Raw genomic sequence first — 15,541 nt, 5'->3', positions numbered from 1 at the left:
CCAGCAAGATGCAAAACACATTTTATTTACAAAAACTCACCTAAGAAATAGTGTAGGGGTAGCAGGGGCATGGGGGTGGTTGGGTCCTGTCTGGGCCAGAGTTTAGTCATGTCAGCCCTGCGTGGGAGAGGGGGTGTGGGGACAGGGGGTTCGGCGTCTACCCCCCCCCCACCAGTACTGATCAGAGCGTTTGGTCCTGGCTGGACCAGGGCAAGAAGGGAGAGTGAGGCCAGGCCAGCGTCTTCAATCCCAGCGGCTAGGAACCCTTCACCTTGGTGAGCAACCTGTGGTGGGAACGGGGAGGAAAGAAAAACACAGAAAGCTGGGGTGGGCTGGCAGGTGGACGTCCTGAGCAAGCAAGGATGACTAGGGAGGCTGGTAGTCCCCAGGGTTAGTAACAGAGCCCATGTGGAGAGAGCGGGTACCCTGGGTCAGAAAGCTACACGTGGACTAAATAAATACAATATCTTTATTTGGCATTGGGTATCCTGACATTTGTTCATTACAGTTCCTTAAAAAAACAAACCAAAAAATCAGAACAAATTAATCAAAAATAAAGATCCAACGGCCCTATGTACATATAGCAAAGACAGCCCAGGCATTATGCGCGCACGCACGTGCGCGCGCACACACACACACACACACACACACACACACACACACACCCATATACACCCTGGGAGACAGTTAAGGGGTCAATAAGCTTTGGGGAGTGCAGGGGGCAGGTTCCACATTTCAGCAATTTAAAGACACCCCTCCCCATGAAGGGTGCCTCGTACAGCCAGTGGGGTATCATGAGTGTGGCTGGCAGCTTTATTTTTCCTCTCAGGGTATCTTAGAAAATAACCCTGCATCCAGCAACTGACAGTGTCTTAGATTCCATGAGATTAGGCCACTTCAAGGACCTCCCTTCTCCATTTTTCCCACACCCTGGATCATTCATCTGATTACACCACAAACCCCCAAATCGCAAACAAATGGCCCCTACTGCACCCTCCCCTTGAATGGGCTGATGCAAAAATCTCAGCTGTCGCCCCCCTTCCTCTCTCTCTGGGTGCTCACAAGAGGCCCATTTTCAAGTCCCTGTGTTAGGGAAGCTGCCCCAAGGCCACAAAAAGAGCTACTAATATGATCCAGTGTGGTTGTCAGGGAGGAGAGAAGGCCTCAAGCTATCAGAATCGGAACCCCACACATAGGCATCAGTCATTACTAAGGAGTTGTAGGATTTTTGTCCAATTTGTCCCTACAAAGGTGGAGGGATTGCTGGGAGGGACTCTCCCAGGCATGAGACACAGGACGCCTCTGGCTGAGGGGGGCAGACAAAAAAAGCCTTGAATAACAACACCCCCAACCCGGTCCCCAAAGAGGTTAGACTGAGACAGAGGAGGCAGCTCTAAAAACCCCTGGCTACAAGGAAGGGTTCACGTGATGCCCTGCCCTAGTCCCACAGGCTTCCAGAATTCTCGAGAACCTGGAAGAAAAGACCCTTCCAACCCCATGGGAGCCAGGCCCCGGTGGCAACTTGGGTCCTGCAGATGCCCAACACCCTCCACCCAGTGTCCCTCCCTGTCTCCCCCCACCGCCACCGCCAGCCCTCACTTCACCAGCACTGACTTTGGCAGAAAGGGCTCCGTGCTGACGTCTCCACGGTGGGAAGACAGCTGCGGTGGCGGTGGCTGCCCCGGAGGCTGCTGGTGAGTGCAGGGCCCAGAGGTGGAGGCAGACGCGGAAGCTATGGCTTTGGCTGCACCTCGGGGCAGGCTGTAGAGGTAGACGGCACCGATGACCAGCCCTGCACCAAGGGCAAACAAAGGGTCCACGTGGAAGCCAAAGAGGCGGATGGAGGCAACAGTGGACAGCACAATGGACAAGGAGGTGGCAAAGCCCTTGAGGATATTGTCGGCATACTTGACGACAACAGCCACCAGTAGCCCGCCGAAGGCCTGGTTGAGCACCACGCCCCAGACAGCAGGCGTGTACCCGAAAAAGAAGCCGCGGTGGGCTACAGCGGTGCCCTCGGCCCACCAGAGCCCCACCAGGCCCAGGGCTGTGCCGAAGAGGCCCAGCTGCAGGTTGCGCAGCCACACGGAGCCTGAGCTGCCTTTGAGGATCTTCTCAAAGTAGACACCTGCAAATCCCGAGGACAGACAGGACGCCACGACAGCTGCTAGGCCCGCCCCAGGGTTCTGATCCAGAGGCCGCGGGCTCCCACCGCCGGCTTGCTGTGCCTGGACAATGGCGACTCCGGTGAAGAGGAGCAGCAGGGAGGCCCACTGCAGCCGGGAAAGGCTGCGGTTCAGCATAAGCACGGAGAACAGTGCCGTGGTCAGGATCTTCAGCTGGTACGTGACCTGCGAGTGGCATGTGGAAGACACTGAGGGCTGCTTCCGACCCCCAACATGTACATGTGGGGGACGGCACCCACTGTGGGCCCCCAGGCACAATGGAGCGACAGGGTGGGGTAGATAACCATAAAAACAGCAAAAATATCCAGCCACTGGCCACTGACTGAGATGCCGCTAAATAGCTCTGAGGCGCCTCCCAGAAAGCACACAGGAGGATGGCTGTGCAAGGACGTCCTGGGCCACACCCAAGTCCACATCCCAACCCCATGTCCTAGCTGTGTGACGAGGGACAAAGCACTTGCCCTGTCTGAGCCCTGACATACCATCTGTAAATACGACTGATGTATGTGAAGCACCTCACACAGCAGGTAATGAATGAATGGTAAACATCCTGATGAGGGAGGTCTTGATAAGGATGTGTTGATACAAATGAATCAGCCATGAAATGACGTCAGTAAACATTTACATAGAGCTTACTATGTGCCAGGTGTGGGTCTAAGCACTTCACATGAATTCGTTTAATCCTCACATATGAAGTGTGTTATTGTAATGTCCAATTTAAAGATGAGATGGAGAGGTTACGTGACTTGCCCAATATCACACAGCTGGAAAGTAGCAGAGCTGGGATTTGAACCCAGGCAGCCTGGCCCCAGAATCCAGGCTCTTTAACCATCTTAAAGGTTGCTTGTAAATAGCCTAAAGCTTATCCATCACCAACCAAAGGCTCTTCCCAGATATTACTTCTTTTAGTCATCTCAGTGAGTAGCTACTATTACCATTTCCATTCCCAGTTCTCACAGATGAGGAAACCGAGGTTGAGGAAGATCCAAGGACATTCTGGAGGAAACACAGCCCCCGCTCTCTGCAGCCCTCCCTCCCCAACATCCTATATCCCCCACCCCAGCCAGTTCCTGGGCTTGGGGCTCACCTGGAAAGTGGCAGCTGGCAGGTTGGAGATGGCAACATACTGGAGGTTATTCTGCAAGGTGTAGATGAGAGAGGGCACTGCGAGCTTGAGTGTGTCCACATACTGCACCAGGACAGCCTCGTGGAGGAAAAGAACCAGGTGCTTCACGTTACCTAGGTGGAGGGAGGAGAGCCCTGTTTAGCGCTGACTTCTAAAGATGGGGATCCTCTAAAGGACAGGACTGGGCCTGGTCCTGTGTCTCCCCACCATACTCCAACTCCCTGAGGGCTAGAATGAGGTCTGCACTCTCGGTTTCTCTAGAGTACAAACATGTCTCCAGCAAGCCTTTCGGATACTCAGTCTGAGAATCACAGACCATATTTCACTCATCTTAGAGCCCACCTCCCTGGCACAAAGTCCCAGGGCAAGCACTCAGTACAGTTTGTGCAATGAAATAATCAGCACTAACTAGGAGCTTGTGAAGTAGAAGCTCTAGGAGTGTGGGTGGAAAGCTGTTTACCAAGCAGAGGGAAAGTTTTAGACTCAGCTTTTATTTTTTTTAAAGATTTTTTTGATGTGGACCATTTTTAAAGTCTTCATTGAATTTGTACAATATTGCTTCTGTTTTACATTTTGGTTTTTTGGCCGCGAGCCATGTGTGATCTTAGCTCCCTGACCAGGGATCGAACGAACCCACGCCCCCTGCATTGGAAGGCGAAGCCTTAACTACTGGACTGCCAGGGAAGTTCCTTAGACTCAACTTTTAGACTTTTCCTAGTTCCTTCCTAGCCTGAGAGCTGCCTGAGGGCAGGGGCCATCTTCCACTTGGCCGCCTCCTTCTGTCAGCCCCACACACACCAAGCATTTGCCCCTGTCACATGGAAGAATGCAGGCTTGACTCTAAAGCAGAAAGTCTGGTTGGGACCTGCTCCAATCAATAAATGAGAATAATTTCCTATATAATAAGACCTTTGCAAATCTCACCCCACTTTTTTGCAGTTCATCTTTTAAGACTCATCTGACTTCTTAAAAGAAGTCCCTCCTCAGGGAAAACCCCACAACCACTGCACAAGGTTACTGCAGGAACTCCTGCTGATGCTCATTCACAAAACCCTGCCCTTTCCCTTCATGGCATTAATCCCAGGAGTAACTATCAACCTCTAACCCTTTACCCAAATTCCCTGGGCCCAGGGGTTTGGGTGTTCAAGAATGTCCAGGTGTTAGAAAGGTAACACGGCATATATGCTATACATTTCACATAACACACACAACGTATATGGCGCTGCACACCATAATCAAGCACATTCATATTTCTGCAGTGACCCGTGGACACATTCACACCAAATGAGAAAACTAAAAAAATAAAACGGGGGGGGCGTTGCTGAAATTGTAGATAAGAGATGAAAGCTGTGATTAACCTGTAGCTATTTGTTTCTCCCCATCTAAAATATCAGCCCCCTGAGGGCAAGATGCACGTCTGCATCGCTAACATGTCCACCTCCACAGCCAGAACATGGCCTGCCACACAGTGTTCACTCAAACCGTCTCAGACTCAATCTAGAACAGAGCAGATGAGTTCCTAAACTGCTGCCTCCCAGGGCCCTGGAGCTAATGAGTGGGTGAGAATGCTTTCTTCAGTGTAAATACCTAGGGCAGAGCTGCATGCGAGGCCTTTATAGAGAAATGACTGGGCAACATTTTAAAGAAGGCCTTTGGGGAGGTGTTTAAGTTAGTAAATAAATTCAACTTATAGGAAATATAGAGGACAGAAGAACATGTTAAATGAGACCAGTGGGAGGCACTCAGCAAAATCCAGGCTACCTGAAGTCTACAAGACAAACAACCTTATGTCTTTGAGAAATTAACTGCAGAGAGAAAAAAAAACAGTTGGAGGGGAAACTAGAGGCTAGCCGACCTAGAAGACACCAACCAATTACAAAGCACTGACTTTATATAAACCTGATTCAAACAAAATTTTTAAAACTTTTATGACATTTGAGAAATCATTACGAATTTGAACACTGACTGGATATTTGATTATTTGATTAACTTAAAAAATTATTGTTAATTTTTTGATGTATGATTTCTAGCAGTCATGACTGATTGAAGTCATTAGTTTAAATGTACCGAAATATTTACTCAAGATAATAAGAGGGAATTTACTTCAAAATAATACTTCATGTGGGACATACTTCAATATAACAAGGTGGGGCTTCCCCGGTGGCGTAGTGGTTGAGAGTCCGCCTGCCGATGCAGGGGACACGGGTTCGTGCCCCGGTCCGGGAAGATCCCACATGCCGCGGAGCGGCTGGACCCGTGAGCAATGGCCGCTGAGCCTGCGCGTCCGGAGGCTGTGCTCCGCAACGGGAGAGGCCACAACAGTGAGAGGCCTGCGTACCGCAAAAAAAAAAAAATTAAAAAAAAATATATATCAAGGTGCAGGAGTAGGTAAACAGACACATAGATTGGTAGTGAGTGGATAATCACTGATGCTGTTTAATGGCAGAGTGGCCACGAGTTGATCATTGTTGAATCTCGGTGATGGGACATGGATATTTTACCATTTTATTATTTTCTCTGATTTTGTGTTTGAAATTCTCCATAATGAAAAGTTAGAGAGAAATCAATAAATCATCATGTAAGGGTCACCTGCTACCTTATGGGCACAGACTGTCTCATTCCTTCAGTGTTTACTGGCCAGCTCCTGGGGAGTTAGGGGTATAAACATGTGGATGCAGCTACTCATAGCTGGAGGTACAAGGCAGCCAAGCCACACTTACACAGTCCCCAGGCATTTTCATAGACACAGAGATAATCCCCCAACCAAACCCTCCACGTGGGAGCGGGTACACACACACACACACACACACACACACACTGCCACCCACCGACTCCAATGCAGCCCCCCTCCCTGCAGCCCCTCTCCCTGGCTCATACCCCTCTTCTGTGCGAAGAGCAGCAGCAGGCAAGTGAGACCTTTGAGCACTTCAGCCATGACCACAGCAGTGGTGGCAAAGAAGCGGTCCCCAGGCAATGTGCGGGCATAGCGGATGCTGAGGATGAGGGAGGCATTCTGGACCACCAGCACAGCTAGGGATATGTATTTGAGGCGCCGGTGAGCTGTGGGGAATGGAAGGAGTAAGGGGGAAGAAGGGGTCAAAAGCTGCTGTGGCATAACCACACTACCACCCTCCCCTCTCCTTTCTCAACCAGGATCCTCCTAGCCACCGCTACTTCCTCCTTCTGCCTGCCTATCCTGACCCAACGTGAGTCTCATCCCTGCCAGCTTGATGAGAGCCAGAAAGGAAAGGGCAGGAAGAGCCAGAAAGGGAGAAGTGGGCCTCTCCCTGTCCAGCCCATACCTGGAATCCTTGCTGATGTGTCAGGAAATGGGTGGGGCAGGTCCTGGACACCCACCTCAGCCCTCTCTCTCCCTCCCCTGAGTGAGAAGCAACCCTGCCCTGGGCAGAATACCAACTGCATCCTCGACATTTATTGAGTGCTTACTGCGTGCCTATCATTGGGATAAGGGATTTATATGGATCACCTCAACAGACCCCTACATGGCTCTGATCTCTGAATGAACTATCAGTGTTCCCATTTTATGGATGAACAACCAAATATTTATATGAAATGATGGTTCTATTTAGTGAATGATTGTCTCATGTGAAAAACGATACCCTAATACAAGGAATGAGACCACTGTATATAAGGCATGTCCATCCCTTAAGGAACGTTCTCTCATCTAAATTATTCCATTCCCTTACACTCAGAATGGTCTCTCCAACCCTTCCCGCCTATGATGACTGATTCCTCCCTGCCCCAGAATGGTCTAACAAATATAAGAAATGATTCCCTCACTGTCCAAAGGATTGAATCCCATGTAGTAAATGGTTACTCCACTAAGAATGGTCTGGGTCCCTTAACGATATAAGGAAATATTTCCCTATACACCAATCATCCTCCCACCACCGCATACCCCCACCCAAGGAATTATCCCTTGTCCTGCTCACACTCACAATGAACTCTCCCCGTTATAAGGAATGGCCTGGCACCCTCAGAACGTCCTTTCTCCGCCATATAAGGAAGGCCCCTCCCACTGCAACATACAATGAACTATCTCCATCAGGAAGGGACCCCTAGAATGGTCTTCTCCCCATATAATGGACATCCCTATCCTCAAAACATTCTAAGTCATATAAGGAAGAACCTGCCCCACCCTAACTCACAATACCCCTGTCCCTTTACAAGGAAGAAACCACCTCCCTCAGAACAGCTCCTCCCTTCTGTAAGGAAGAACTCTCCCGCTCTCAGAATGGTCTCTCCCTTGTATAAGGACGGACCCCCACACACACTCAGAATGGTCTTAGTGGTCTTAGCCTCCCCAAAAGGAAACACCCGCCTCCAACTCAGAATGGTCTCTACTCCCCATTTGCAGAAGGGACCTCCCCATCACCCTCAGAATGGTCTCTTCCGCGCCCCCAAAACACACGTCCTCCTCTCACCCTCCCACTCCCCACACATAGGTTGGTCCGTACGGGATGCTCCCTCTCGCCTCAGTGAGGAACCTTTCTGACCCCCCCGCGATCCCACCCCCCGGCCCGCCGCCGACTGCTCAGCCACAGCCTGTCTCACCCGCAGTCGTGGTCCCAGGCTCCAACATCCCTGCAGAGACCACCCCCGGCCCGGCCGCCGCGGGGGAACCGCCGGACCCCACCGCTGCCATGTTGGCATCTGCCTGGCCCGTCCCCTCGGCAACAGTAAGCCACTTCCGTGTCCGTTACTTCCGCTTCCGGGACCCTGGGGTGGGGATGGGGCGAGCGAGAAGCTTCCCAGAGCGGTAGCTCTCCTCGTTCGCTCCTGAACGCTAGTTTAAGAGAGGTCTCAGGATTTCCAAATTCCGTTGAGATCCGGAGGCAGGGCACGCAGCCGGCTCAGTCTCCCACCGTCTTTACAGAGCCTCTTTAGCCCACTCCCGTTACTAAACCCGCCCTCATCTTCTTTGACCCCGCTTTCCATATCGCCCGCCCATTCTGTCTCCTCGTCTCTTTGGTTCCGGTGTCTGTCTCCTGTCTCGGCTCTTTATTGCCACCGTCTGATGGCACCGCCCTTTCTGCATCAAAACTCCTGGGTCCTTCCGGGTTGGACTGAAGTTCTTTTCCCTTCTGCCGGCGAGGCCAACCCCCGCCCCCTGGAGAGACAGCGGGCATCTGGGAGGGAAGTGAGACTTTGAGGGAACAGGGCAGGTGAGGGTCAGGCAGGTAAGCGAGCAGATAAAGGCAGGGCAGTTAAGGATATACTAGTGAAATGGCACAGGAGAGTTCAGACTGAGAAGAGAGGACAAGTGAGTCACCATTAAGAATGGAAAAGTGAGAAGTGGGTAGGTAAGCCAGTAGGTGAGAGGTTTACAGGTTAGTTGTTTTTTGTTGTTTTTTGCCACGCTGCCTGGCTTGCATGATCTTAGTTCCTCGACCAGGGATTGAACCTGGGCCACCGCAGTTAGGACTAGCACCTAGTCCTAACCACTGGACCGCCAGGAAATTCCCTAGGTTAGCTGTTGAAAGCAGGGCAAGAGAAGGTACAACTGAGGTCCGGACAAGTGCAACTATGATAAAATAGGGCAGGGCAGGTAAGTCAAGAGTTGAGGAAGTTGAAGTGAGCGGGATGAACAGGTAAGAAGACAAGGAAGAGGTGAAAAAGGTAGAGGCAAAACAGGTGACTCCACCTTGGACGTTATTAGAAAACAAGGAAGGGCTAGGAAGATTCCCGTCAGGGCTCAACCCCCACCCTGCCCTCACCAAGCCCCAGAAAGGGCTTTTCTTCTCCCATGGGGAAGGTATTTCCTCCCCTGGGGTTGGGGGAAAGGAGTTTTTTCTGCCTCTGAGCTGACCATCTTTGATTTGGGAGTGTGTCCCAGACATCTTCAATGTCTATGGTATCTCCAAAGCAGCCCTTCTGCACATACGGGGTGCTACATAAGAGCTGAGGGGAAAATCAAGTTTTTCTTTCACCTTAAATGAACCCATAAAAGATCTTCAGGATGGCACCACAAGACTGAGGCTTCCCGTGGGCAGAGAGGTCCAATCCATCTCCCTCTTGGCTCAGCATTCAGTAGATGCTCCACGAATGCCTCACCACATCTACAAATGGCCAGTCGCTTCTGATTCTATTACATTTATTAAATAGTGGGTTTCCACACATGGCTTTTTAAATAATCCAGGCGGGGGAGAAGGAAGAGGAAGATACAGTTGGAGCTCTCCTTCCCCAATACATTAAGTATTTACATTTCAGCAACTGGACAACCCTGGCTCAGAAGGAGGCAGCAAGAATCAAAAAAAGGTGGAGGGTGGGGCCCTAGGAGAACAAACAACAAGACATTTCCCTCACCCCATCCCCCCAAAAACCATCCACCCCATCCTAGTGGACTCTAGTAGTGTCCATCTCCCATCCCCTCCCAAATCATGAAAGTGGGGTTTCTCCTCACCAGAATAAGAGCACTTGGGATAACAGAGTAGGGTCCCCTCACACACACACACAAAAGCCCTGGGACAACAATAGGGCTTACCTCCCCCAGAATAAACAACCCTGGGCTGAGGTAGGCAAGCAGCTTGACTGAATATGGGACCCTAGGCTAGGGGAAAGTGTCCCTTTGCTAAAATAAGAGCCGCTGGGGTATTGGAAGGAAAGCACCCTTGCCCAAGTCAGAGCATTTAAACTAAGTTTGTGTGGTGGTAGCAGGAGGTGCCAGTGTAGGGGTTACTGCTCATCAGAATAAGAGCCCTGCAGGCTCAGAATGTAATTTCAACCAAATAAACACCCTTAGCAAAACAAGAAGCAAAGAAGGACCCCCTCCAGAATAACAGAGCATACGTTCTGGGAGGAAGGCTCCTTAGCAGGATTGGGATAGGGACTAGGTAAACTTGGCTTATGTCTTCTGACACCTGATCCCCAATCTCTGACCCTAGTAACACTGGATTTTTAATGACCTGTAAAACCAGATCAACAGATGTCCATCTATCCCTGTGGCGTGGCCATGGGATGGCTATTCCAACTAATGGGGGCCCTGGCCAGGACTAGGGCAGTAGGGACCAGGCCAAAGGGGTGGAACTCCCTTTGGGAGTGTTGAGGGATGCATCCTCAGCTGGTGTCTGCATCCAGGGGTCCAGCAGGATCTCCTCCAGTGTGGGTCGGGCAGAGGGTTTGGGGGCCAGGCACCGGCGGATTAGGGCACAACAGTCTGCAGATCAGAAGCACACAGGAGATTAGCAGTGAGTTGGGGGCACCAATCCCTGGGAGGGATGAAGTCTGGTGGGCTAGGGTGGGTGGGGCCTCACCTGGGGAGACGTGGGCAGGGAAGTGGAGCTCAGCCTCCAGAATCTCCTGGTCTCTCTCAAAGGGAATGTCCCCACATACCATGTCATAGAGGAGGATACCCAGTGACCAGACAGTGGCTGGGAGTGCGTGGTACTGATGACGAGAGATCCACTCCGGGGGGCTGTACACCCTTGTCCCTGCACATAAGCCACAGGTTAGACCATTCTCTGATAATGCCCTTCTCCCATCCCACCCTCCCCAGGAAGTATGGTTGCTTCACTAGAATTAAGAGAACTCACTGTATAAGCAGGGTCCCCTCACCAGAATAGAAGCTCAATGGAATAAAAGCACTTAAAAGGTACAGTAGGACCTCCTTACCAGAAAAAGAAGACTCAGGATAATAGCAGGATCCCATCATCAGAATAAGAGCCCAGAACAAGATCAGGGCACTGTCAGAAGATGGACTTATTAGAGAGCAAGGCTTGAAAGCCCCTAAAATTAAAACTCAAGAACCTTATAAAGGTGTACTATAGATCAAGGGTTACAGGATACCCCAGCACTGGAGGTCAAATGTCAAGAGGCCAAAAAGATAAAAGGTGAAAACTCCCCCCACAGAGATTTAGGGAAGCCTTACCATCAAAGTCAGTGTAGGGTTCATCATGAAGCAGGGCGCCAGAACCAAAATCAATGAGTTTGGCACAGCCCCGGCGGAGGTCCATCAGGATGTTCTCATCCTTGATGTCACGATGGACAACTCCACGGGCATGGCAGTGCCGAACAGCTGCCACTACCTGGGCAAAGAGACAGCGGCTTCGGCCTTCACCCAACGGGCCCTGCTCTGTGATGTAGTCAAAGAGATCCTGGGCAGGCAGAGGCCGCTCAAGGACCAGCATGAAGCCCTCTGGTGTCTCGAACCAGTCAAGCAGGCGGATCACACCAGGGTGTCCACCACCTGCACCCACCTTCCATAGCAGTGCCACTTCCAGTGGGCATGTGACTGAGTCTGACTGGTGGGGGGGAAGCAGGGAGAGAAAAGAGAATACAGACATCAGGCTAGCAGCTTTGAGGCTGACTTCTCGCCTGAACTTAAATCATAGCTCCTCAGCCTCCTGACTGTGTGGCCTTGAGCAACCTGCTTCCTTCCCTGGGCCTCAGTTCTCTCATCTTAAGGGCTTAAACTCACATAGCCATTGGGAAGGTGATTCAAGCTTAAGGCTATGGGGTGGGGAGGGATAAATTGGGAGATTGGGATTGACATGTTAGCACTACTATATGTAAAATAGGTAACTAATACGGACCTACTGTGTAGCACAGGGAACTCTACTCAATACTCTGTAATGACCTATATTGGGAAAGAATCTAAAAAAAGTAAAAGTGGATATATGTATATTTATAACTGATTCACTTTGCTGTACAGCAGAAACTAACACAATATTGTGAATCAACTATATTCCAATAAAATTTAATTTTAAAAAAGCCAAAGCCTTTGCACATCTGGCATGTAATAGGAGCTCAGTTCATTTTTGTTTTTGTTTTTGGCTGTGCCACTTGCAGGATCCTAGTTCCCCAACCAGGGACTGAACCTGGGCCACAGCAGTGAAAATGCCAAATCTCAACCAGTGGACCACCAGGGAATTCCCTCAGGAAATGTTTGAGGAATAAATGAAGGTGGTTCTTAACAAAAGGCCTTCAGCAGAAGCAAGTGATAAACACTATTATGTAGTAATTTATCTGTTTTGTCCACTGACATCTGTAAAGAGACTAGAATAGTACCTTACACACAGTGTTGCTTGATAAATGTTAAAAATGTTTTAAATAGATAAAAGCACTTTATAGCATAGAATCTGACGCAGTTAGCACTCAATAAATACTATTATTGTGTGATGGTTTGTCTGCTTTGTTCATTGCCATAGCTCAAACACTAGAACAATGCTTGGTAACAGGGCAGAGCTCAATACATAGTTGTTAAATAGGTGAAAGCAATTAGTAGAAAAGGACTAGCACAAAAAGAGCTCTCAATAAATGTAATATTTTGCCAAGTGCCTAGAATTGTACCTGGCACGTTCTAGGTGCTAATATACAGTTGTTAAATAGCTAAAAGTGATTAACTGCAAAGGAACTGGCACAAAGTAAGAACTCAATAGTGTCATTATGTGGTATTTTGTCACTGTCACCAAGCATCTAGAACCGTGTTGAATGAAAATACTTAGTGGAAATTGGAACACAGTAAGCTTTTATGATGAAGCAAAGTCTGAGGCATACAGTCGGTACTCAATAAAAGGCATACATGTTACTGGTCACAAAACCCGCCCCACTCTCGAAGCCCTGCGCGGGCACACGGACTGCCAGAAGCAGCCTTCCTGCCTGAGCTGGGGCCCTCTGCCGGCCAGTGCACTGACTTGCACAGCCGCAGACAGGTTTTCTCACGGTGATGAAAATTCCGCTACTGCGCAGGGGCACCTTCTCCCTCTGGGTCCCACAGCCTGCTCAGGCGCAGTTTCCCCAGAGCCCGCCAGGGGGCGCTCCCGCCCCTACAACTTGCCCAGACCCGCCCTGTTGTCCATTAGCGCTCTAAAGGCAGAAGAGAAGCAGCCACCGTCACCATGGCAACCAATGACCTCTGCCCCTCTTTCCTCACCAGCATGCCCTGCGGGCAGCCCCTGAGGCAATGTTTAGAGGCTGAGAAAGGAGGGTGGGAGGGGAGAATCCAGGGCTCTAGGGGAACTGGGGTGAGTCAGAACTGTATGGAGGTGTGGATATCACCACAGGGGAGTAAACATGGGCTGGTAGGAGTATTCTCACCGTTACAGGGCCCAAGGAGTTATACAAACCATAGAAAGGCGAAATCCATCGTCAGAGATGGCGTCGCCAGGTCAAAAAGGACTGCAAAGATACTCACCCAGGGGGACCAGCCCAGCACGCGATTCCGGGGGATCACTTTGATGGCCACCTGAAGAAGCGGGCTGAGGTGAGGGAGCCAGCACATGACCCTCAGACCTCTCCCGGTCTGGACCCTCACCCTAGTCTTTCTGGTCCCAACCAACCACTCCACACCACAACCCCAAATGAGCTGGTGCTTCTCCCCTGCCCTCCAAGTCTCCAAAACCAAGTACACCTCTCCCACCATCTTTGGCCCTGGGCTCTTCCTTCTCAAGGCTTCAGGACCCCTCACTCCACGTGACGAGTTCTGAATTTCCTAACACCCCAAGCCCTCGATCTTCCCATCCAGCCCCAGGACACCCCAACCCTGTAGGGGGGGTCCTGGTCCTCACGGCTCCACCCTGGACACCTGCCTCCAAAATCCCAAAAATCTCAACTCTAGGTCCCCACCTTCCCACATATATACACCTCTCCTGGATCGCAAGGTCTAGAGTCCTCACGACCCGCCACTCTCCAGTCTCACTCCCTGGACTTCCAGAATCCTTGCCCTGAAACACCCCCTTCCCACACATACCCACCTGGACCGCCACACACACACACACACAGGCGCGCGCGCGCACGCACACACACACACACACACACACACACAGGCGCGCACTCAAGACACCCTCAGCAACCCGGATCCCGGCCCTCATGACCCTACCACTCGCACACTGTAGGCTCACTCCCTGCTCAATTAGCATCCCAGCCCCGGGGCTCCCGCCGCTGCCACACACACCTGGCCCTCCCAAGACCCTCGTGGTGGATACCTGGAGTCGGTCTGTGACGCGATGTCCTGCGAAGACGGTGCCAAAGCCCCCCTTACCCAGGAGGGGGCCGAGTCGGTACTCGGCCTCGAACGCTTCCCGATCCTTGCCTCCTACGCAGGCGGAGGCGAGGAAGTCAGGGTGGCGGCGTGCTGAGGCCGGCCGCGACCCTCTCCCCCTCCCCCCGCGCCGCCCTCAACCACTTCAGCCCGCCCGGCCTGGTCGCGCGGTAGGGGAGCCTCTCTCACCTGGCGGCGGCGTGGGGGTCATGGGGGCCCCCGGGAGCCCCTGCAGAGGCTTAGTCAACATGGAGGAGGAGCTGCGCAGATTGAGCCCGCTGAGCCCGCAAGGCGTGGACGCCCGGGGCAGCGAGGCCGGGGAACCAGGACTGGGGGGCGCCAGGATGGAAGGTAAGGAAACTGGTGGCCCAGAAGAGCCGGCAAACAGCGCAACCTTAAGATTCGCCGCGCGCGCCAGCCCCGACGCTACTGAGACAGGGCACTAGCTTCCCGAGAGAGTCGCCCCGGGCGACGGCCCCGCCCACTTGGCTTTGATCAATCCGGACGCAGCACCTGCTGTACCCCAGCCAATCGGAGCCAGCCCTTATTTGCATGCCACCCTAACGTTTCAAGTACTCCCTTATGCAAATACATGCCCGGATCTTCCGCGGGGGCGGGGTCTGCATGCAAATGAGGGGGCGCGTGCGAAGAGGAAACTGGTTTTGGGAATCCCTTTTGCAGCAAGCGCGTTTGTTTTGGTTGTTGCGCGGAGTTGTTTTTATATATGTGTCTGTATGTGTATATATAAACTTAAAAAAAAACCTGCACCGCCTCCTTTCCTAGGAAGTTGGTTGGCCGCCGCTGCCTCGAGATTAGCGCGGAGATAACGCCAGGCCTTCTAAGGGTTCTAAGAATCCCGGCCTGTGGTTATCCAGGACCCTGTCTCCGGAAGGGTGCTCCTCAAACCAGGACCAGAGCCCTCTAGGCGCCCGGCGGCCTCCGCCCGGAAACTGAAGCCGGGGATCCTGGAAGAACCTGTTCAGCCGTCAGGGAGGGCTAACCTCCCTGACAACCACCTCAGGGGAAGCGCTGGTCCAAGGCACCGTTCCCATGCCTGGAGGCCACGGCCTGTGCGGTGTTTGTGGAACCCTTAACGTAGACAGACCTGGCTAGACCCAGCCATGAACCCAGTCAGCAGGTCTAGAATCTGGAATGGCGGGGGGGGGGGTTCTTGGGGTTGGGAGCAAGCCAGAGTAGTGGTGGCTTGGGGTGTGCTTCTGGATGAGAGAG

The 15,541-nt window shown here is 51.8% G+C and overlaps 2 protein-coding genes across 7 annotated transcripts; both read right to left on the bottom strand.

Annotated features, from left to right (window-relative positions):
- Positions 1–4: 4 nt before the first annotated feature.
- SLC35A2 (solute carrier family 35 member A2) lies at positions 5–9,269 on the bottom strand. 6 transcript variants are annotated; one of them, XM_033849594.2, is made up of 6 exons: positions 7,888–9,269; positions 7,649–7,673; positions 6,615–6,682; positions 6,190–6,372; positions 3,274–3,425; positions 452–2,351 (listed from the first exon to the last, which is right to left on the bottom strand). In XM_033849594.2, the coding sequence occupies exons 1-6, from the start codon at positions 7,976–7,978 to the stop codon at positions 1,596–1,598; spliced, it is 1,275 nt and encodes a 424-aa protein (XP_033705485.1). In that variant the 5' UTR covers positions 7,979–9,269; the 3' UTR covers positions 452–1,595. The 6 variants fall into 6 exon arrangements, with proteins under 6 accessions (XP_033705486.1, XP_033705483.1, XP_073655786.1 ...); XM_033849595.2 differs by lacking the exons at positions 6,615–6,682; positions 7,649–7,673 and adding an exon at positions 5–284 and having other exon boundaries at positions 1,615–1,761; XM_033849592.2 differs by lacking the exons at positions 6,615–6,682; positions 7,649–7,673 and adding an exon at positions 117–284 and having other exon boundaries at positions 1,615–2,351.
- Positions 9,270–9,410: 141 nt separating this feature from the next.
- PIM2 (Pim-2 proto-oncogene, serine/threonine kinase) lies at positions 9,411–14,980 on the bottom strand. The gene is made up of 6 exons (XM_033849596.2): positions 14,501–14,980; positions 14,256–14,365; positions 13,466–13,516; positions 11,201–11,573; positions 10,587–10,763; positions 9,411–10,489 (listed from the first exon to the last, which is right to left on the bottom strand). The coding sequence occupies exons 1-6, from the start codon at positions 14,559–14,561 to the stop codon at positions 10,326–10,328; spliced, it is 936 nt and encodes a 311-aa protein (XP_033705487.1). The 5' UTR covers positions 14,562–14,980; the 3' UTR covers positions 9,411–10,325.
- Positions 14,981–15,541: the final 561 nt, after the last annotated feature.

Source organism: Tursiops truncatus, chromosome X (assembly GCF_011762595.2).
Source record: "Tursiops truncatus isolate mTurTru1 chromosome X, mTurTru1.mat.Y, whole genome shotgun sequence".
Taxonomy (NCBI): Eukaryota; Metazoa; Chordata; class Mammalia; order Artiodactyla; family Delphinidae; genus Tursiops; species Tursiops truncatus.
The sequence above is the reverse complement of the archived record's forward strand: the minus strand, read 5'-3'. Positions and strand labels throughout refer to the sequence as shown.